The sequence below is a fragment of the Salminus brasiliensis genome, chromosome 2 (genome assembly GCF_030463535.1).
Source record: "Salminus brasiliensis chromosome 2, fSalBra1.hap2, whole genome shotgun sequence".
Taxonomy (NCBI): domain Eukaryota; kingdom Metazoa; phylum Chordata; class Actinopteri; order Characiformes; family Bryconidae; genus Salminus; species Salminus brasiliensis.
In genome coordinates, this window is record NC_132879.1 from 4,184,412 (window position 1) to 4,206,727 (window position 22,316).

General features: G+C 42.7%; 1 protein-coding gene across 4 annotated transcripts; it reads right to left on the reverse strand.

The window, feature by feature from the left end:
• Positions 1 to 2,236: 2,236 nt before the first annotated feature.
• gata3 (GATA binding protein 3) lies at positions 2,237 to 18,884 on the reverse strand. Of its 4 annotated transcripts, XM_072674148.1 has the most exons (6): positions 18,804 to 18,884; positions 16,904 to 17,358; positions 13,883 to 14,431; positions 11,078 to 11,223; positions 8,069 to 8,194; positions 2,237 to 4,040 (listed from the first exon to the last, which is right to left on the reverse strand). In XM_072674148.1, the coding sequence occupies exons 2-6, from the start codon at positions 17,121 to 17,123 to the stop codon at positions 3,750 to 3,752; spliced, it is 1,332 nt and encodes a 443-aa protein (XP_072530249.1). In that variant the 5' UTR covers positions 17,124 to 17,358; positions 18,804 to 18,884; the 3' UTR covers positions 2,237 to 3,749. The 4 variants fall into 4 exon arrangements, with proteins under 4 accessions (XP_072530249.1, XP_072530250.1, XP_072530248.1 ...); XM_072674149.1 differs by lacking the exon at positions 18,804 to 18,884 and having other exon boundaries at positions 13,940 to 14,431; positions 16,904 to 17,716; XM_072674147.1 differs by lacking the exon at positions 18,804 to 18,884 and having other exon boundaries at positions 16,904 to 17,716.
• Between the last annotated feature and the right edge of the window lie 3,432 nt (positions 18,885 to 22,316).

The following is a 22,316-nucleotide window of genomic DNA, read 5'->3' on the forward strand; positions in this document are numbered from 1 at the left end:
CCAAAAGCTAGTAGTAAGTCTTCTTCTCTGGACAGTAGAGACAGTTACTCCAAACAAAAGCAGGGTAAACTCTTTTTAATAACTATATATATATATATATATGTGTGTGTGGGTGGGTATTTGTATGTGTGTGTATATAAAGGCAGTTGGCAAAGCTGTGGTCTGGAAACACTTCCCCATTCTTCTCCACATCGAATGGTTCTCTGCAAGCAAGTCCACCCCAGGCAAGCACACCAAAGCCACAGCTTCGTCCCCAAAGCTAAGCAAAGTGTGTGTTATACACACAACACTCATATTGCTACTTCACAAGTGACACCGCCATGCACTTTGTACATGGCATGAGTTTCACTTAGCTTCCTTTAAATTCACAAGTCTGAACAAACCAGTTAAAGGCAGCGTATTGAATCAACAACCCTCTTTCCCCCCTCTCTGTGTCGTGTAGTTAATTGAACCATTCTCCCATGTAGCGAGTGTTTTATAATCAAACCTGAGGCCCCCGGGCCGGCTTGTTGTTACGACCCATAAAAGTTAGTGGACTGAAGACTATGGCCACTTGCAATGGAACAGCCTGCAATGACCCTCTGACCTCACAGTGATCCACTGATCAAAGTCACCAAAGAAGAAAAGGCTTCCTCTTCATGTACTACACGTTTCACTTGCAACATATGGCCAAAAGTATTGGGACACCTGCTCAGTCACCTGCTCGTTGTTTCTTCTGTTATCAAGGTTACTAAAAAAGAGTTGATCCTGCTTTTGTTGGAGTAACTGGAGTCTCTTGTCCAGGGAAGAAGAAAGCTTTCTACTTTGGAGGAGCATTACTGAGAGAATTTGATTGCATTAGAGAATTAGAGCATTAGAGAGGTCAGAATGTTGAATATTCGCCACCCACCTCATCATCCATAACTCCCCAACTCTTCCATAACTCAAAAGTATTGGATGGAGCGTCACCATCCATCATTCCAGAGAGCACAGCTCTTCCACTGCTACACAGCTCAATACCGGGGGGCTTTACACCCCTCTAGCCCACGCCTGGCATTAGGCAGCAGCATGGTGCCAATAGTTTTGAGTTGATCTGCCCTAGAGAGTCCTATTCTATTGGCAGTACTTTTCTACAGGGTCTAGACAAGCTGTGTCAGCAATGGGTGCAACTTACACTAGCTGAATGCATTCATTTGAAGGGGTGGCCACAAATGTTAATGACATATAATGAAGCCTTAGATTAGCTATGTTAGCCACAGATTAGCCGTATTGCTATCGATTACCCAATTTACCCAATCCTTTTCTGAGAACGCTAAACAGAAGCACGGTGTGACTTGAGCTACGGCAGTAATGCTTAATATTATAGCACTTTGTGATTAGCAAGTCTGGCAAGCACTTATTTTGGAAGTTGACCTTGTTAGCATGTTAGTTCTTCTTCCCCCCGTTAGCTTGTGGTTAGCATTTTAGTGCATGGTTAGCGTGCTAGCTCACGATGAGCTTCTTTGTTTGATCGGAAGGTCTTGCATTATACAGCAGCTTGTTGTTTCGTATTTCTGTTGCAGTGGAACGGCCTGCAGTGACCCTCCGAACCGCACAATGATCCACTGATCACCTTCGCAGAGGAAGAAAAGGCTTCCTCTTCTTCTACACATTTAAACATAGGGGACTGGGGACACACGGGTGTCCGTCGTGGTTAGGATGTTGTGGCTGGGGGCTTCGAATAGGTGTAAGTTGTCTGTGTGTGTGTGTGTGTGTGTGTGCGCATTGGTTCAACTCAAAGTAGCTAAATACATTCATTACAAGCTGTGTCCACAAGTATTTGGACATACTGTGCATGTATATATGTATTAGATTAGCCAGTTGGTCAGTCAGTTGCGCTCCGAAGTCCCACTTCCACGCCGACGTGAGAGTGTGATGCGGCTAGACGAGCTGCAGTGTGGATGTTTGGGAGTGTGTGAGCAGAGTTGCTGTGGTCTCACTTTTATTTCAGGACTTCCTGTTAGCATGTGGCCGGCCAGCTTTAGTAAATCTAGGGGAGATGCCTGAAGGCTGAGGAGGCCTTGTGAGAGATATCACACGTTTTGTAGTAGTGGTGAAGCCACAACACACACTCGGGCACATTCAGACTCTCTCTCTCTCTCTCACACACACACACACACACACACACACACATATATATATATATATATATATTTTTTTTTTACGTCTGTACACATACTTGAAGACCAAATAAAGAGCACTGCATGGCGATGGCGTCTGATGTTCAACAGAGATTAAACTAGTTTATTATTTTCAAAGAGGGAAAAAAATTACGCAACAAAAAAGCAAGTCTGTTGTTGTTTTTTTTACACTAGTGATTATTAAATTTGTACAACCATTCAGTCTGCATTACATAAAGAAATAATTCTACATCTTTGTTTCTTTCGTATTTTTGGTACTCTGAATTATACATACAAATAACAAATACAGGAACTTTTTTTCACAATGCATATAACCTGGGCCGGAAGAAAAGTCTTTCAGGTGAACAGAGGTGTTCAGTGTATGTATAGAAGTCAGTATGTTTGTATGTGTGTGTATGTGTATGTGTGTGTGTTGGGGTGTGTGTGCATGTATGTTTATGAGTGTATATAAGTGTGTATGTATGTAGGTATGTGAGCGCGAACACAAACCAATTGCCCAAGACCTATAACACATCCAAAAGAGTAGCTGGTGGTCAGAGGAACACGCCTGACCACGTTGAGCATTAATGCATTACACACTGTTTCTAACAGGCAACCCACCCTGGCCTGCGCTTTCCTGAATTCCCCACAGTTCTCCCTCTCTATGTCTCTCTCTCTTTCTCTCCTCTCTCTCTCTCTCTTTCTCTTTCTCTCGCTTTTGCCGTTTTCCACACGGAGAGACGCTCTCGGCCTTCTTCTTCTTCTTCGTCTTCTCCGTCTTCTTTTTCTTCTCCTCCAGGTTTGAGTCGTACCCTTCTCATCGTTAGCTGCCCATGGGCGTTTGTTTCTCTTATTTATTAATTTTTTTTAATGATTTTTTTGTTTGTTTTGTTTTTTTTAATCTGGTCCTCGTTGGTTTTCTCTCCTTTGTCTTTTTTGTCGTAACTCGTTTGTTTAAAAAGTCTTCATTAAATGTGCTGTATTTCATACAATTTGTACAAATATATGCAGAGTCCGTCTCCTCCGTGTCTTTCACAGCTCAGGGAGTTCTTGTCTCGAAAGGAAAAATAAAAAAGAATAAAAGGAGGAGGAGGAAGAGGAAGAGGAGGTGGAGGAGGAAGGTGAGTCTGGGGTGGATGGATGAATGGATGGATGGATGGATGGATGGATAGAGGGATGAGGAAAGGTTCGTTTGTCTCGTTTTTCGATGCTTTCACCTTCGTAAAAGTGTCCGTGATGAACGAGAGCGGCTTCTGTACACGCTGGGCTTTGGGTGGGTGGTCGCAATGAGAAAAAAAGTCAGTCTCGCGCTCGCTTTCTCGCCCTCTCTCACTTTCGCTCTCCATCTCTCGCTCTTATGAAGATACAAGCGTTCTCTGGAAGTGGGAGACGGGAAAGGGGGGGGTGGGGTGGGTTGGGGTTACAGTTGAGACAAATCTCCAGCAGTCGTCTGTGGGCCAGGTCTGAGGAGTAAGAGAGAGCAAGTCCGAAAGGGGTCAAGGAAGGAGGGGAGGCGGTGGTCTCAAAGGTCAAAGGTCAAAAGGGGTTCAGGCTGACCGTGCCTGAGGTCAAAGGTCATGGTCAGGGTGGTCTAGAGGTAGCAGGAGTGGCCTAACCCATGGCGGTGACCATACTGGAGGGGTGGTGGGGGGCGAAGGGTAAGCTGGAGGAAGGGTGCATGGGGGTGGGCGTGGTCAGCATGTGGCCGGAGTGCGAGAAGGGCGGGAAGGAGGTCATGTGACGCGACAGCGCCGCCGGGCTGAAAGAGCTGCTCTTCTCCATCAGGCTCTTGGAGTAGTCCTCCATGCTGTCCTGCGACTTTTTGCTCTTCTTGGACTTGCTGGACATCTTCCTGTTCCGGGTCTGGATGCCCTCCTTCTTCATGGTGAGCGGTCGGTTGATCTGCGATTAGGAAAAACACACAGAAGAAGAGGAGGAGAACACGTTATTATAGGAGGTCGAATAAGAAGAGTCTCAAACTTAGATGATGTGGAGGTTCTGTAGTAAATACTGGGGATGTGAAGAGTTTGGCAGTGTGAGCGTCAAAACCCTTCGAACGGTCTGCCAGATGTTAAGAGTGCACTTCCATGTGTCTGTGTCTCACATGTTCTGTCTGTGTGCTTGGCATGTGCTGTGTGACCGAAGCCATCATTTAGTCATGTCCAAAAATGACCCCTTAAACTAGGGGTCTGTATGTGGGTCCACAATTCAGACTACAGAAAGTAGTAGTCGTTACTGAATCATTTGCAGTAGATACTGAATAATTTATAGTGGTTACTGAATCATCTGTAGTAGATACTGAATAATTCAAAGTGGTTACTGAATGATTTGCAGTAGATACTGAATAATTCATAGTGGTTACTGAATCATTTGTAGTAGAAACTGAATAATTCAAAGTGGTTACTGAATCATTTGCAGTAGATACTGAATAATCCATAGTGGATACTGAATCATTTGCAGTAGATACTGAATAATTCATAGGGGATACTGAATCATTTGCAGTAGAAACTGAATAATTCATAGTGGTTACTGAATCATTTGCAGTAGATACTGAATAATTCATAGTGGTTACTGAATCATTTGTAGTAGATACTGAATAATTCATAGTGGTTACTGAATCATTTGTAGTAGATTCTGAATAATACATAGTGGTTACTGAATCATTTGCAGTAGATACTGAATAATTCATAGTGGTTACTAAATCATTTGTAGTAGATACTGAATAATACATAGTGGTTACTGAATCATTTGCAGTAGATACTGAATAATTCATAGGGGATACTGAATCATTTGCAGTAGAAACTGAATAATTCATAGTGGTTACTGAATCATTTGCAGTAGATACTGAATAATTCATTATTAATATTCAATAATTCATAGTGGTTACTGAATAATTCACAGTGAATACTGAATCATTTGTAGTAGATACTGCATAATCCATAGTGGTTACTGAATCATTTGTAGTAGATACTGAATAATTCATTGTTGATATTCAATAATTCATAGTGAATACTGAATAATTCAGAGTGGTTACTGAATCATTTGTAGTAGATACTGAAAAATTCATAGTGGTTAATGAATGATTCACAATGGGTAGGGAGTAATAAACAGTTGATATTCAATAGGTACTGAATAATTCCTAGTGGATGCTGAACATTTCACAGTAGGTACTGAATATTTCATGGTAGGTACTGAATATGTCATAATAGTTACTGATTAAGTCATAGCGGATACTGAATCAATCATAGGGGTTATTAAATAATTCACATTGGTTACTGAATAATTCATAGTGGACACAAAATAATGTGAATCATAGCAGGTACTGTATAAAGGTCTTTGAATAATACAGGTATCTAGTGTGTATATTTAAGAGGCTGTTTGGCAGGGAAGACAGGAGAGGAGAGGATAGGAGGCGGTTTGGAGGAGAGGTGAAGAGGGAAGGCTGCTTGGTGGAGAGGAAGCTGGAACTGTGGTGTGTTTCTACTGGGTTTCAGTGGGTTTTGGACGGCAGGGGAGGATCCATCAGTCTTCCTCTCTGAGAGGGTTTTATATTTCAGACGGTGCAAGGGCACACTGATCATATGTAATGGAGCTTCATTATAGCACAAATCTGTGTGTGTGAGTATGTGTGTGTGTGTGTGTGTGTGTGTGTGTGTGCACGCGTCAGGTCATATCAGCACTAGGCTGGATTTAGCTGCTGATTCCCTCATGCCGGGCAGGGCTGATGCCAGGCTTGCCAGCGAGAGAAACCCCAGACTGTGTCCAGGCACCGGGCAGCAGCGGCACTGCCACAGCACCTCAGTCTACTGCCAAACACTAACATCACCTCTCTCTCTCTCTCTCTCTCTCTCCCTCTATCCATCACTCCCCTTCTATCTTAACCTCTCTCTCTCTCCCTCTCTCTCTCTCCACTGCCTCCTCTCTCTCTTTCATCCTTATTTCTCTCTCTCTCTTATTTCTATCTCTCTCCCTCTTTCTCGGCCAAATTAATCAAGGCTCCAGTGTGTGAGCACCTCTGTGGATTCTGTGTGTGTGTGTGTGTGTGTGTGTGTGTTTGTGTGTGTGTATGTGAGAGAGACTCAAGTGTGTATGACTGCACTCTTCTCACAGATTTGGTTGCTCATACAACAACACACTGACACACAATGTGGTTTACCTGAGGTGTGTGTTCATGTGTGTGTAGGTGTGTGTGTGTGTCGGGTTGTGCAGGTGTGTTAATAGTGTACACAGAGGTGTTACACATACCAAAGCTGGTCAGATGTCAGCATGTCTCTCTGAACTCCACTGACCATCACAGAAAACACACACACAACACACACACACGCCTTGGTTAGTACACACACTCTAAACCACTGTCCTCCCACTGCCTCCTTTGTTCTACTCCAGGATGAAACAGGTTGACCACAAGCAGAGAAGTTTCACAGACATTTTAACACAAGGTCAGACCGACATGCACACACACACACAAACACACACACACACACACACACACACACAAGTGTGAGGTTTTGCTCTCGCACAGAGTTTCAGCTGAAGTTTGAGTATGAGGCTGTGCTTTGAATGAGCTCTCAGGGTGCCGGAGTGATCAATTGGAGGCACGCCGGGCCTGGATCGCCTCAGACCACTGTATCTAATTCAGTAATCTAATTATTCTTAATACACTATTTGGACAAAAGTATTGGGACACCTGCTCATTCAGTGTTTATTCTGAAATCAAGGGTATTCACAAAATAGCTGATCATGCTTTTGTTGAAGTAACTGTCTCTACTGTCCAGGAAAGAAGGCTTTTTTTACTAGAATTTGGAGCTGGAGCATTGCTGTGAGGATTTGATTGATTGCATTCAGCCACAAGAGCGTTAGTGAGGTCAGGACGTTGGATGATCAACATCATACCTCATCATCCCCAACCCCTCAGCTAATCCCTAAAGCATTGGATGGAGCACCCATCATCCATCATTCCAGAAAACACAGTTCTTCCATTGCTCCACAGCTCAATGCTGGGGGGGCTTTATACCCCTCTAGACCACACCTGGCCTGGCATTAGGCAGTAGGGTCATGGTGCCAGTAGGGTCATATAGGTTTATCTGCTCCAGAGACTCTACAGGGACTAGACAACATTGCACATCTTTGTCAGCAATGAGTGTCCGCAAACATTTGGACACATAGTGTATCTCTGCTTTTATTTTCCAGGTTGGCCAAGAAGTGTCCAAAAGCAGCTCGTGGTTTTTGGAAAACTGTCAGTAAAGTGGGAATACTGCAAAAACACAGGCTATCAGTTCATTATTCAGCCATTATGCCTCTACGTCTACGACTAATCGTAGGTTAATGGTATTACAACTGCACTAATAGCACAAACAGCACATTTGTAATACTAATAGCAGGCTAATAATAATCCTTATAATATTAATAGTAGTTGCGCTGCTGTTGTACTCCACAGCTTGCCTGTATTACAGAATTAGTTTTGGCTCTGTTCACTCTATGATTCACTAACGGCCCACATGAAACATCCAGCAGTAACACAGAAGCAGAGTGTGTTACAGAGAGGAATGCCTTGTGCTAATGTGTGTGTGTGTGTGTGTTTGTTTGTTTGTTTGTTTGTATGCGTGTGTGTTAGAATGTGTGATCAATGCAACCAATACAAAGCAGTTGGGCGACATTGGATGTGTTTCTGTTATTCCAAATCAAGCTGGTTTTGAGGTCGTAAGTAGAGAAATGGATGGAGAAAGGAAGAAGGAAGGAAGAAATAAGGGAAGATCAAAGGAATGAAAGAAAGGAGGAATATAAGAAAGGAAGGGGGACGGGGGAAAGAAAAGGTAAGATTGCAAGGAAGAAAGCAAGGAAGGAAAAGGCAAGGAAGAAAGAAGGATGGAAGGGTGAAAGGAAGAAGGACAGATGTTGATGTGAAGGACTGTATGGCTGCATTAGCTTACATTGTGCAGTTTGAAGTAGAGGCCGCAGGCGTTACACACTGGATCTCCGTTCGCATTTCTCCTCCACAGCGTCGTGGTGGTCGTTTGACAGTTAGCACACGAAGTCCCCGCTCGCCTTGCAGCAGACTGGAGAGAGAGAGAGAGAGAGAGAGAGAGAGAGAGAGAGAGAGAGAGAGAGAGAGAAAGAGAGAGAGAGGGAGAGAGAGTCAACAAAAGCCTGTTTTATTGTCCGCTTCAGAGCCTGAATATAAAACCATCAGTGTTCAATCAAACACACACAGAGCTGAATGAACACCCCCGACATACCTGCAAATGCTGCAAGACTGACCCTGACTCCTTTGAGTTTCAACACCCAGTGTTTATTATTATTATTATTATTATTATTATTATTATTATTATTTTACACCAATGGTAATTAAAACGTTGAATAAATAAGAGTTACTGTTACTGAACCCCGGCGGTCTTTAAATAATCCATAGTGTTGGAATAAAAACGATGATGCTGAACAGTAGCCCTGGCAAGTGAATAAATACCTACAGCGTTTTAATAAATTACAGACAATTATAATGTTGAATTTATAGCCGAAAATTGTCATAAATAAATCACGCGAGTAATGCGAGAAAGTCATGCGTTTGGGCATGATTTTACGATTATTCGAAATTGGGCACGATTTTTCAGCAAAGCAGAAGCAAGCAATCCTAAAAAAAAACACCCACAGCTCCTAATAATCGACGATTAATTTCTCCGCCTCCTGCTTATTACAGTGTTTTAATTGTTAAATTAAATTATTAATCCAGTTCTCTAGTATTGGCTGCAGTCTTTCTGTAAACGTCAATCAATCCTAAACGTGTATGGCTTCAACGTTAGCACTGGGGATGTTCATCCAGCATGTGGAAGGATAAATGCAGGAGAAAAGAGAAAGGGGGGGAAAGGAAAAACAAGTGACAAGTGGTACCCTGGCCGCGAGCTAAAAATATATCCGACTATATATATAAATATATATCACCGTGACGCGCGCGCCCGTTTGTAATGTAAATATTATCACAAGGACATAAAAGTGAGGCTTGAATAGAGAGCCATTAAGGCTGATGAAATGAACATTTTCCTTAAGCCGGCGTGTCTGCGGCTGTTTAAACAGTTTATTCAATTAGAGCGAGCCCAAATTTCAGTGCGCGGTGCCTGTTAAACAGGAGGCTACACCATAGTGGATAAGATGCGTTAAAAAATCGATTAAAACGAAAATATTCGACATAAAAACATGAATAAAAGATAATTAAACAGATACAAAGATAGAAAAGAACAAATATAAATAAACATAAAAATCCTAAGAAACAAACAAAGGCCTTAAAGGCACATTAATCGTGCAGACGTCACGCGAACAAATGACTGTAATGATTATAATCGGCTGCAATAGAAAAGAGAAGGAAGTCATTTAAATAATGAAATTTATATGTGTGAGTGAGTGCATACTTGTGTGTACGTCCAGCTGGCCCTGAGAGGTGTGTGTTGATATTGATTGATGCTGAAGGTGAAGCTGATCAGGCTTGGCTTGAAGCTTCGATACATCCCAACTAATCGATTTATCACAAAGAGAAGCGCGCGGGGAGGCGGAGAAATTGATCGTCGATTATTAGGAACTGGGTTTGCTGTGGGGTTTTGCTGCTGCTTCGCTGGTAAATTGTCCCCAATTTCGATTAATCGCAAAAAAATCACAAATACGCCCAAACACGAATTCCATCATCTCTCTTTTTTCTCGCGCGCTTTATTTCTGACTTTTTTTACACAATAAACCATCCCCCTCTCCCTCTCTCTCTCTCTCTCTCTCTCTCTCTCTCTCTCTCTATTTCTCTCTCTCATTCTTTATCCTAATGAAGAAGAACAATCTCGTGCCATGTCGTGACTCCTGCCCTCCTCCTCCTTCTCCTCCTCTCCTCTCCTTTATGTTTAGTCTTTTCGGGGTGGGAGGCGGTGTTAGGGGGTGCTTGGGGGGGTTATCAGCAGCGGTCAGATATCCGGCACGCAGGCCTTTTCCTGACAGCAAGGGTTTATACATTGGCGCGCGAGAGAGCGAGAGAGAGAGGGAGAGGGAGAGAGAGAGGGAGAGAGAGAGAGAGAGAGAGAGAGAGAGTGGGGGGGAGAGGGACCTAAACGTCGGTGTTAGTTTTAGCAGCAGCTACAGTCGGTTTAAGTGTGAGTTTGACACGCGAGGGCTTTAAAAAGAGACACACACACACTCCTACACACACTCACTTTCACCCAAATTCGAGACGGATTTAGACACGAGCAGAATAAAGGCGGGAGAAACTGTGGAGAAAAAGGAAACACGCGAATAAAAGAAATAATATGCTAATAATAATAATAATAATAATAATAATAATCTGCTCGTGTACTGACTGCCATACCTTATTTTCCTATCAGGGATCAACAGCGTTTATCTATCTATCTGACTGACTGTCTGTCTGTCTGTATATCTATCTAATCTAGCTATCAATTTAATTATCTAATAATAATTATAATATTAAAAATAATAATATTTTTGTGGACAGACTGCCATACCTTAAATTTCCATTAGGGATTAACAACGTCTGTCTATCTATCAATAATAATAATAATAATAATAATAATAATATAAGTTTTGCGTTTTAATATAACAGAAACAATTATTATGATATTATTATGATGCTAATGGCACTAATAATGGCACTAATAATGGCTCTAATAAGGGCACTAATAAGGGCACTAATAAGGGCTCTAATAAGGGCACTAATTAGGGCACTAATTAGGGCATTTATTATTATATATCGTGCACTATATATATTTTTACGTGTCTGTAGTTCAGTCTACGTGAACAGACTGGCCTCGTGGGCTTGATGGGAGTGTGCGCGTGCGAGTGCGTGTATGCAATGCAGTATAATGTGTGTGATGACAGACAGAGGCAGACAGAGAGAGGCAGGGTGAGAGAGAGAGAGAGAGAGAGAGAGAGAGAGAGAGAATGAGAGCTATCCCTACCAGCCTCCTCTTGGGTTTGATGAGCGGTCTGTTCTGGCCGTTCATTTTGTGGTACAGTCCGCACGCGTTGCAGAGGTAATGTCCAGTCCCGTCGCGCCTCCACAGCGGAGTGGAGGTGGCCCCGCAGTTCACACACTCTCTGCCCTCTGCAAACACAACACACACACACACACACGGCCATGTAACATCGGCACTGTAGAACCTACACACACAGGCATGTACACACAGACAGACAGACAGAGAGAGTACAGCCCAGCACTGCGCCCTGAAAACAGCACAGTCCCGGTGCACTACAGCCACACAGACGAACTACAGCATGTAGTCAGCGCGAGCTCAGGGCCTGAATTCAGGACCAGGCAGAGACAGCATGCATAACACAGGTGCAGGCAATCTGCAATCCGTCAACATTCATAAACATAATAATAATAATAATAATAATAATAATAATAAAATATTAATGTATATAATAATATTAATATTAATAATGATAATAGTGAAGCTCTGATCGATGGGTTATGACATTAGCTGGCAAGGGCAATCTCAACATCATCTCATGACATCATCGGGCGCAAACAACACACAGTCGTATAAAGCTATCATAACAGCACGAGGCTGAAATAGGTAAAATAGGGGTTTGCTCGCCCCCATTCATTCATAAAAACATATCTAATAATTAACACACACACACACACACACACACACACACACACAGTGATCACACTAACTTCATTGTCATTTCCCACCATAAACAACCTCCCAGTTCATCATTTTAGATAATATACAGATACACCAATAACAGGCCTAATAATAATAATAATAATAACAATAATAATAATAATAATAATAATAATAATAATAATAATAACAGGGCGTAATCAATATATGTGTGCAAGTGTATTTGTGCAACCCTGATTGACTATTTTTGCGCGCGTGCGTGCCTCTCTCTGTACATGTGTATGTGGATGACCTATTAATTTAAACAGCGATGAAAGAGAAGAAAGAGAAAGCGTGCGCGCGCGCCTCCCGATCGCAACCGACCTGCCCCACCTACCTCATCCCGTCATCCACGGGGTGCAGGTACAAACACACACACACACACACATCAACATACACACACGCTCGCGCGTGCTACCACACTACTGCTGCACTGCGCTAAACTACACCAAAAAGCTGAACTTGCACGCGCTGATCTCGTCCCGCTCTCTCACTCTCGCGCACACACACACACATACACACTCATATCCAGTGGAAACAGCAGCGACTGCCACATCCAACCCACACCTTTTTTTTCCTCGTGATCTTTTGCTCTTCTTTTTTTCCTATTTTCTGCGTTTCTTTGTATTTTCACAACGTCAACAGCCCCCAAAAATAACCCCTAAAAGCATGCACGAGGCATAGACGAGATGCAGGAGACAGATACTGAGCCCCTATAATAATAATAATAATAATAATGACGATTATTAAATTCCGCCTGCTAATCGCTTCCATTAATAGCGAGTCGGGGCACGCGCGGACCCCCCCTCCCTATATAATCGCGCTCTAATCGCATTTCAGAGGCGAGAATAAATCTGGTTTTGTTGCAGAATGATGACCTTTTTGGAGCTGCTGTTTGGACAGCGCTGAGCTGGGTTCATTATTATTGCCCCCCTTTCCCCCCTATTTCCACCCACCCCCCCCTTACCGCACCCCACCCCAGTCCCCCCTGTCCGGGGCATCCGGACACACCATCAGAAAGTCAACAGCGCGACTGTGGCGTGCAGCAGGCTGGGCATAATTGGATTAGCTTAAACATATAAAACGCTGGAGAGAGCGGAGAGAAAACGCAGCGGCCGGATAAAATAATGCAAAAAATAATAAAATAATAAAGCCTCTCTGCGCCCGGGCGCATCGGAAAAGATTTGGCCGGCGTGTTTAGCCAACTAAGGCGTGCGTAAATAACGTTTACGCGCATTGATACGACCTCGGTTGTGTGTTATCTTCGCACCATCAGAAATATGAAGCAGAATGAAGAGAGGGCTCGTGCTCGAAAGGGTACGAGAATAAATCTGTGCTTCTGTCTCCACATTAGTACTGAATGCGGTCGAAAGGGTCGCTGAAATGCTTTGGTTATGACTGCAACTCAGATCTATAGCCAAACAACTGTTAGATGTGCTATACGGTGTGTTGTTATGATGCTATAACCATTATTATTATCATTATTATTAATATTAGGCCTTTTATTGTGTTGCATTTGTGTGGCTGGTGTCATTGGTGTAACGATCATTCTCATGACCTTTGTGGTGCATGCAGTGCAGGCTGGCTCTGTCTGACATGGATAATCCAAAAGCAACACTGTCCTTTGGTGGCTTTTTGAGGAGTGGACTCATTGCAGCAGACCGAGAGCCAGGTTTTGAGAGCCAGGCTTTTGGATAAAGCAATGGCCTGAGAAAAAGCCCTATCCTGGGAGGCTGTTTTGAGAGGGAAACGAGCAGTGCACAACGAAAAGTCCTGAGATTTGTCCTCAAAATTCCTAAATAAAAGTCTATTGTTCATTTTTATTATTATTATTTTTTTTTTGGTTACACAGCAAAATACCCAAAGTTGAAGGAACAACCTTCAGTGTTAAATTCAACCTCTTAGCCCCTTAACCTTCAGACTTCCACTCTAAACAAATTAGGAATGGTTTTCCATTTGGAATCATGAGCCTTAGGATATTCGTGGACGTCCGTGAAGATTAAGGAGTTAACAGTTAGGAGGTGTCCCTTCAACCCTGGGTGTTTTATGTGGGGTAAAATCAAAAAGGGTAATAATAAAGCGCACGCCTACCTGAACAGGACCTCGTTTTTGGTCTTGTTTTGGAACCATAACTAGAAGAGGACCCACCTATGAGGCTACTTGGTGGGAAGAGGCCCGGCCCGTAATCGGACACATAAGAAGGGTAAGTGGCGATGGGGTGGTGGGCTGCGGACGCCCCTGCGCCGATGCTGGCCATGCTCCGGCTATGGGCCGGGTCCAGCTTCATGCTCTCGGGCAGCTGGTACTTAACACACTCTTTGTCCTCGGGTCGTACCACGGACGAGCCGGAGCCCGGGGTGGAAATAGCCGGGTCCGGGGACACGTCTTTGGGTGGGGTTGGGGGGAAGGTGAATAGGTGCGGGCTGGAGTGTCCGGCCGACAGTGAGGACGAAGAGGAGGAGGAGGAGGACACCGGCGGGTAGACAGACAGGGCGCCTGGGGAGCCATGGTGGTGCAGAGGGGTCTTGGGGAATGGCCCCAGGTTCCACGGCGAGGCGCTGTGGTGTGGGCCGATGCCTTTGCTGCCATCCAGCCAGGGTAGGGAACTGTGCAGCAAGGAAGGACGACACACCTGACCACCTGGGAGGGAAAAAGTAAACCATGCAAACACACACACACACAGAAAAGAGAGGGAAAAAGCAAAGGATGGTTAGAGAAAGAACGTCACACTATATGACACAATACATATATACACAATATGACAATATGTTTATGGCCTCATATTCAAGCCATTTTGGTGACAGTCATGGAATGGCATTGATTAGAACGTCTCTGGTTGAAAACACAGACCTGTAACAAAACATCTGGATGGCAAATCTTAAGAAAAGTCAATGCAGTGTCAATGATGTGACTCTTGGTGAATAAGTAGGCCTATAATGCAGGCTTTGGACCTTTGGAAAGCTCTTTGTTATTTTTTTTCGCATTTCTGCAGAAGCAACCAAATCAATTCCACTCCCAAGCTGAAGATGACCTCCAGATGTTTGTCTACTACCAACATCAGATGTTTGGGAGGTTTATTTTTTCCTATTTTACTTCTTCTAAAATCATGCCCCAATAACTGGTGTAGGGGTCCATTCTTTTCTACTACTAATTTCTTCTAAAATTATTCCACATTTACTAGTCTAGGCATCCATTCTGGTGAAGAACCTGAACCTTTTTAAAATGTTTCCCCGTGAAAACATGGACGATCTGACTATGGTAGGTTACAATGTGAAACTGCACGTTGGGCCTACAGTAAGTACACAGAGAGACTTCACAATGCATTCACAGCTAATGCACTGTCTGACTTTCACTGTCGTTGTCACCACTCCACCACTCTCGATACCCCAGATACCCTAAATTACCATCACCGCCCCCCCTCCCTTCAGTATCTGTTCCATCTGTGAGTAATTTCTGAAGGTATTGAGATGTTCGAGAGCGAAAGAAACAAGAGAAAAGCCTCAATTGAGAAACAAGGTCACGCTTTCCCCTCAGGAAGTCATGGGCAATAAATTAAACCAATAGCTCCTCCAATTCTTTAATTCTCTACTTCTCTCCCACCAATGAATTCATAGTCGTTCATAATCGCTTAGAAGATCTTCATGTGAGGCTCAGGTCAGATCAGATAATGGCACGCTGAAGAGCACGGCATTTAAAACGAGCAACACGAATTTGCCATTATAAAAAAATGTATATTAATAAATAGTACGTAGTGTTTTATGTAGACCTAATTATGCATAACATCCACTACAGATCAGTCAGATTCATATGAGCGCGTGTAAAGTCGATTAAAGTAAAATTGCTGTTTAAAACAGCAACGTTATTTTTTCCACTCTTCAGTTTCCACTTTCAGCTGAAGGCCTCGTCAAATAAAGCGACCTTTTAGCCTGAGAGAATCGAGCCCCCTACAAAGCAAAGCCACCCAAAAATACTAGAAAGATGTGAAACTGATGACACACCAGTGCCTCAAAGGTTAAAATACCTACCAAAAATTACCTTTCTTTTGAAAAAAAAAAAGGCCGACACAGTTGCATTATTGATATGACTGACAGTCTTGCTGCTTTGCTTTCCAAGGAAACTCAGTTCTGTTAATTGCAATTATTTTTAAAAGCCATTACTAAGAACCAAGAACAAACAACCCTTCTAACATTTGCTGTTGGTCTTAAAAACAAATGAAAATAAAAAATAAAAATGTAGTGTTTAAATTGCATTTTGTAGAAGGCGTATTTCAGTGAAGCGCGTGTTTGAGAACAGCAATAAAAGGTGTTGTTTAATCTTTAATCTTTTGCAAACTAAAAATAAAATCACACTGTTAAGGGAATTATTTAATACATCCTTAAGATCGGCCTGTAATTATCATGTTGGAAAAGAGACCTGAGCGAGACCAGAGCAAATCTTCACAATGTCTATTTGTCTTTAGTTGGAAATGTATGCTTTAAGAACGCGTTTACATTTTGAGGAAAATTGAATTAAACGCGTTTACTCTAAATGTTGGTTGAGTTTTTAAATAGTTGGAGAATTGCTTTAAAAAATGGTGTTCGTCGTGTTTGCACTTTTAGTTCGTGTCAAATTAGAATAGGCCTAATTTACGCAAAAACGGAGAAAACAGAACCCAAACGTGTTTATATAGAAAAGCTCATATATAAGCGAGTAAAATACGTTTTTTTTAATAATAAATTATGTTTGAAATGTGGAAATAACTTTTCTTGTATATAAACGTGCTTGGGGGCGATTTAACGCTGCTGGAGGCAACATGTTTATAAGACTTCAGTCGCATTTGCGCAAATTAACGTAAAAAATACGGTCGGTTGCGTTTTTTAGAAAATATTCACAACCGAAAGCATCTAGAAGTGACTTGTTTTGGAGGTGCGTTAGGTTCGTTAGAAGGCTGTGCTCAAATGAATGTAGCTCAGTGGCGTAACTTCTCTCAGAAACGTACCTAAAGAGACAGGTCACGCCGACTGTGTTTTATAGACGTAAATTAAGTTGTGCATAAATCTTAGGCTTAAAGGTGTTTTTAAATGTTTTATACGTGTTGTTTTAGATGTTTTAGATGTTATGAAAGACACTTACTGTGCGGAGGTGGGTACCTCTGTACGGCCCGGTTCCCGTAGTACGGGTGGTTGCCCTGTCCGTCAATATTAAACAATACATCCATGTCATCTGGGAGCGGGTATTGCGAGGGGTCCATGTAGGAGTGTCCCAGTCCGGGGTGATGTGAATCGGGGTGCTGCCCGTTGATGACCGGGTGGTGGTGGCTCATCCAGCGAGGCTGTTCCGCACCCACGTCCATCTCTAGTTCTTTCTCTCTCTCTCTCTCTCTCTGTCTCTCTGTCGCTTTATTCGTCTCTCACTCAAACGTTCATACGCTCGGGCTTCTTCTGCAGCAAACACGCGCTAATAAAATATTAGCGGTGATATTAGCAATAATAAGCAGTCCTGGGTGCTTCCTCGCGCTGGTTGCTGGTTGCTGGTTGCTTGCTGGTTAATCCACACGGTTCTTCAAAGATCGCATCGCTTCCGATCACCTGCAAAACGGGAGAAGAAAGAGTTTGTGTGTTTTTTTTTTTTCTGTTTTAGCCTCTCAGTTCCGTCCTTTTCTCGTGCTCAGGTGTCGTTTTTCTTTTATTTCTCATCGGAGGAAAAAAACGCCCACTTTGCTTCGCGGGAAATAATAAATAAAACGCTGAATATATAACATATATATTTATACACACACAATATGTATATAAATATATATATATATATACGAAAAATAGCTGTAATAAGTCCAAAGCAGCGCGTGCGTCTTTGCCTTGTTGTTTTTTTTTTTGTTGTTGTTGTTTGTTGTTTTTTTTTGTCTCGCGCGGAGCTCAACAAGTCCTGAGCCCCGTTTGGAGCTGCTGGCGTTCAGCGCAACTTTTAACTCTCTGATCAAATCTGGGTTTAGCGCGGAGCTCAACCTCTCCTTCTCTCCCTCCCTCCCTCTCTTCCTCCCTCCCTCCCTCCTCCCCCTCTCTCTCTCTCTCTCTCTCTCTCGTACTTACTCACCCGCTCGCTCGCTCTCTCTCTCTTTCTGTTTTTTTTTTTTTTACAGTGAAGGCATTCTTTCAGGATGGCGCCAGGCAGCTCAATGCTCGCAGACAGCTGTGGCGCGACGCAACTTAAGGAGGGTCTTGCACACACACACACACACACACACACACACTAACACACACACTAACACACACACATATATACACACACTCTCTCTCTCTCTCCCTCTCTGTGTCATCAGCAGGGGGAGGGGCCACGTCGCTCGGCCTAATTGAATAAAGTGGGCCGGGGAAAAATGACCAAGCGAAGGGGGTCTTCCTCCCATTCACATACACTACACATACACACACCTATATACATATAAATAAATATACATATATAAATATATATATATGAGCGTAGGAAATATATATATATATATAGGCCGATCCACAGCCTATCTCACTTTATATACTTTATATACTCCCGATTATATCTGCTTACGTCATTTTATGAACAGTCCCTTTGCTTTTATCTCACTACGAATATTAACATTTACATTAGTTATCTATTTATTTACCCCCCCCCCCCCCCTTAATACCTCCCTATTGTGCGCGAGGGATTTCTTAATACCCTTGCAGCTCTATTTTTATAAAACAGCATTAATAAAACACACTCTGCAGGCCCGAGGAGCTCGCGCTACGCCACAGCGAGGCTCTTCTGACCTGTTGCGACTATACTTGTGTGTGTGTGTGTGAGCGAGAGAAACAGTGTGTGTGTGTGTGCGTGTGTGTGTGTGTGTGAGTGTAACAGCGGCAGCTCTCTTTAAATTGTGACAGTGCGTCCTCTCGCGGTGACACGCGCGCGTTTTTTTATTTATTTTATTTTTTCTCATTTTTTTTTTCCATCGCGCTCGCGCCTTTTACTGCAGCGTGCCCCTCGTCCTTCTCTTCTTTGCTATGCTCTTCATCATTATCACCTTCATCATCGTCGTCATCATCTTCATCATCATGGACGCGCCAGGGCTGTGTGAATGCACCGCGGAGCGCGCGAGACGTGTGAGGGTGAAGAAGAGGACTACGATCACGTCGATGAGGATGATGAGGATAATTATGAAGTAGTAAAAGATTAAAGATGATGATGATGATGATGATGATGATGATGATGATGATAGGCGAGAACATAGGCAAGAAGAAGATGAGGAAGATTGTAATGAGGATGATAATGATGAAGATATGGAAGACGAGGAAGAATTGAAAATAGTAACGGTGATGATGATGATGATGATGATGATGATGGTGGTGGTGGTGAAAAAACGAAAAAATAGAAGGATAGTAATGAGGAAGAGGAGGAAGATGAAGAATAGAAAGATAGTAGTGATGATGAACGGGAATATTATAAAAATGCTGACCATAATAATAATGCTAATAATAATAATAATAATAATAATAATAATAATAATAATAATAACCTTTGTAATGGGGTGTTGTTTTGGGGGGGGGGGGGGGCTTCTGGCGCGTGATGGGGTTGTATCTGGTGTCTTAATACTCGGGTTTGGCTGCAGAGTCCACGCAGATTGATACACATGAAGAACACACACACACACACACACACACACACACACACACACACAGACGCGCTTGAGCTGTCTTTTCGTGACGTCACCGCTCAGGAAATGAGTTTTGGGGTGAAGCGCGAGAGGAGGAAGCAGTGACGGCGCTTTCACTTCATTCTGCTGCTCTCACTATTATGATTACTGCCATTATTATTAGTAATATTACTATTAATATTTGCATGTATTTGTGTTCTCGTGGTGAAGCTCAGAGAATACACACACACACAGACACACACACACACACACACACACACAGACAAATAAATACAAACCCGCGCGGGCGCACGAAATGTGTAAGCGCGCGCTTGTCTACGTGTGTGTGTGTGTCCCTACAGATGATTGACGTGGGTTTGGATGAGAGAAACAGAAATTGCTGATTTGATGGAAGGTTTAACACACACACACACACACACGCACACACACACGCACGCACACACACACACACGTACGCACACACATGCGCGCGCGTGTTAAACCTTCCACCAAATCAGCGGGAGACTTTTAACTCGGACGGAAAATTTGTGTAAAACGTTGCATCACATTTATACATTTATGGATATATATATATATACACACATATATATACATACACGATTAATTAATTTACAAGTTAATTAACACACCATACAGTAGAACGGGAGGGCCATTTGGGAGTACGCGCGCCTGCTCGAGCATATGTGTGTGTGCGTGTGTGTAAGATGGGGTAAGATAATATGAGTTATTACGGTGTGAGGCTGCCCAGAATAAAATCACACTGCTGCACTGCCAGTGTGTGAAGATGACGCTGATAAACTCAGCTGCTTTGCTATTATTATTATTATTATTATTATTATTATTATTAGCGACTTTTATTTTGCTGAATTTATTTGTATGAATTTATTCTTACATAAAACCAACAAAAACAAGCACACCATAAAACCAATAATTAAATATAAGTTAAACATTTTTATTAAACAATAAAAAAAGCTCTGCAATAATAAACCCACTGGTTAAAATAAAAACAGATACGAGCGCGCGCCTTAGCACTGCACCGTATTACACGTTATTAGTAGGCCCTGGTGTGAGGATAGGGGATTGAAACGGGGGCGAGAACAAACACTGTGCACACCCAGCAAAGCTCAAAGCTGCACGCGAGCTTTTGTTTTCGCCACAAAACGATTTGAACGATTATTCAGATTTTAGGTCGAATTGTGTTGCGAGCAATTACGTCACACGCACAAAAAAAAAAAAACACTTGCAAGATGCAAGCCAGCAAAAATAGCTGCACGTTCACAACAACAAAGAGAAGGGCATGAGCACTAATAATAACAGCCTAATAATAAAACAAACAAACAACAACAACGTCTGCAGGAGCGACGTTCAGCCAACCTCCTCCACGCCAACATCACAGATACAAGCAAGCAAACCAGCTACACCTGCAACAACAGCAGCAGCAGCAATAACGACGAGGACGACGTTAATGATAATAATAGCAATAATAATTTTACCACTAATAATAATAATAATAATAATAATAATAGCCTAATAGTAAGGATAACAGCGCGTGCTCCTCCAAAGCCGCTCCACCTAGAACCTCCTAAACCAGCAAGCAGACCGATCATCAACGTTAACAGCAATAATACTACTCATAATATTACTACTCATACTAGCCTATTAATAATACTGCGAAAAAATGTATAACTACTAACGTCAGCCCAACAATACAAATACAGCAAACGTTCAAGAAACGTTCACGCAAGCTCCTCCACTTCCACACCTCAGATACAAGCAAACGAAAGATGGCCACACGTCCAACAATAACGTTAACAACGATGCTAAAAACATTACTAGTAATAAAAACGTCTTTTACAAAGACGTTCAAAAGACGTTCATCTAGCCGTTAGAAAAAAAGAGGGCACCCTATGATTAATCCCTCGCGGTACTTTTTTCAGGTCTTTTCAAGAACGAGATTTCTGTTTGAATGCTTAGCGATATTCAGGCCAGTTCAGATTCTCAGAACCAGAGGAGTAAAATCCAGAAAGGTGCGTCAGACTGAGAAAACCTGTATTTCTAAGAACGACATTGACATTAAAACTGTGAATGGTGTTAGAGGAGGGGGTGAAGCGCTAGAGCCACGAGAGCTGGTTTGGTTTTTGGTAAATCAGGAAGAAAGGAACAAAAAAAGAAAAACACATGAAGAGCAGCACCGAGGAGACACGTGTGAAAGACTTTCATCAGCTTTGAGATGGGCGCTAAATACATCTGAGATAGGGGCTAACCGCTTCTGAGGTAGCCTCCTGCCTCAGAGGTGGGGGATAAATGGTTGTACTGTCTCAGCTAATGTTAAAAGCGATAAGGCAGGGACGAAATGCAGCTAATGCGGGGCAATGCCTGTAAGGTAGGGGCTAAAATAAAACCTAATGCCTCTAAAGTAGGAAGTAAAAATGTGCCTTAGGTAGGGGCTAAAAAGCACCCAATGCATCTAAAGTAGGGGCTAAAAACCACCAGTGCCTCTAAGGGAGGGGCAAAAAAGCGAAATGTCTCTAAGGTAGAGGTTAAAGAACCCCCATGCCTTTAAAGTAGGGGCAAAAACTCCTGATGCCTCTAAAGTGGGAGCTGAAAGGTGCCTCTAAGGCAGGATGTGTGCCTATTAAAAAAAGATGCTAAATGCCAATTAAGGCAGGATATATGCCTCTAAAATATGTCAGACAAAATATATATAAGGTAGGCCTCTGAATGATGACTCTGACTTTGATGTAGGGGCTAAATATATAATGTATAGGCTAAATGCCTCCTGAGCTATGAACGCCTTTTGAGGAAAGGCTAAAGGCCTGTGAGGCAGGCTAAATACCTCTAGGTGCCTCTAAGGTAGATAGATAGATAGATAGATATATAGAT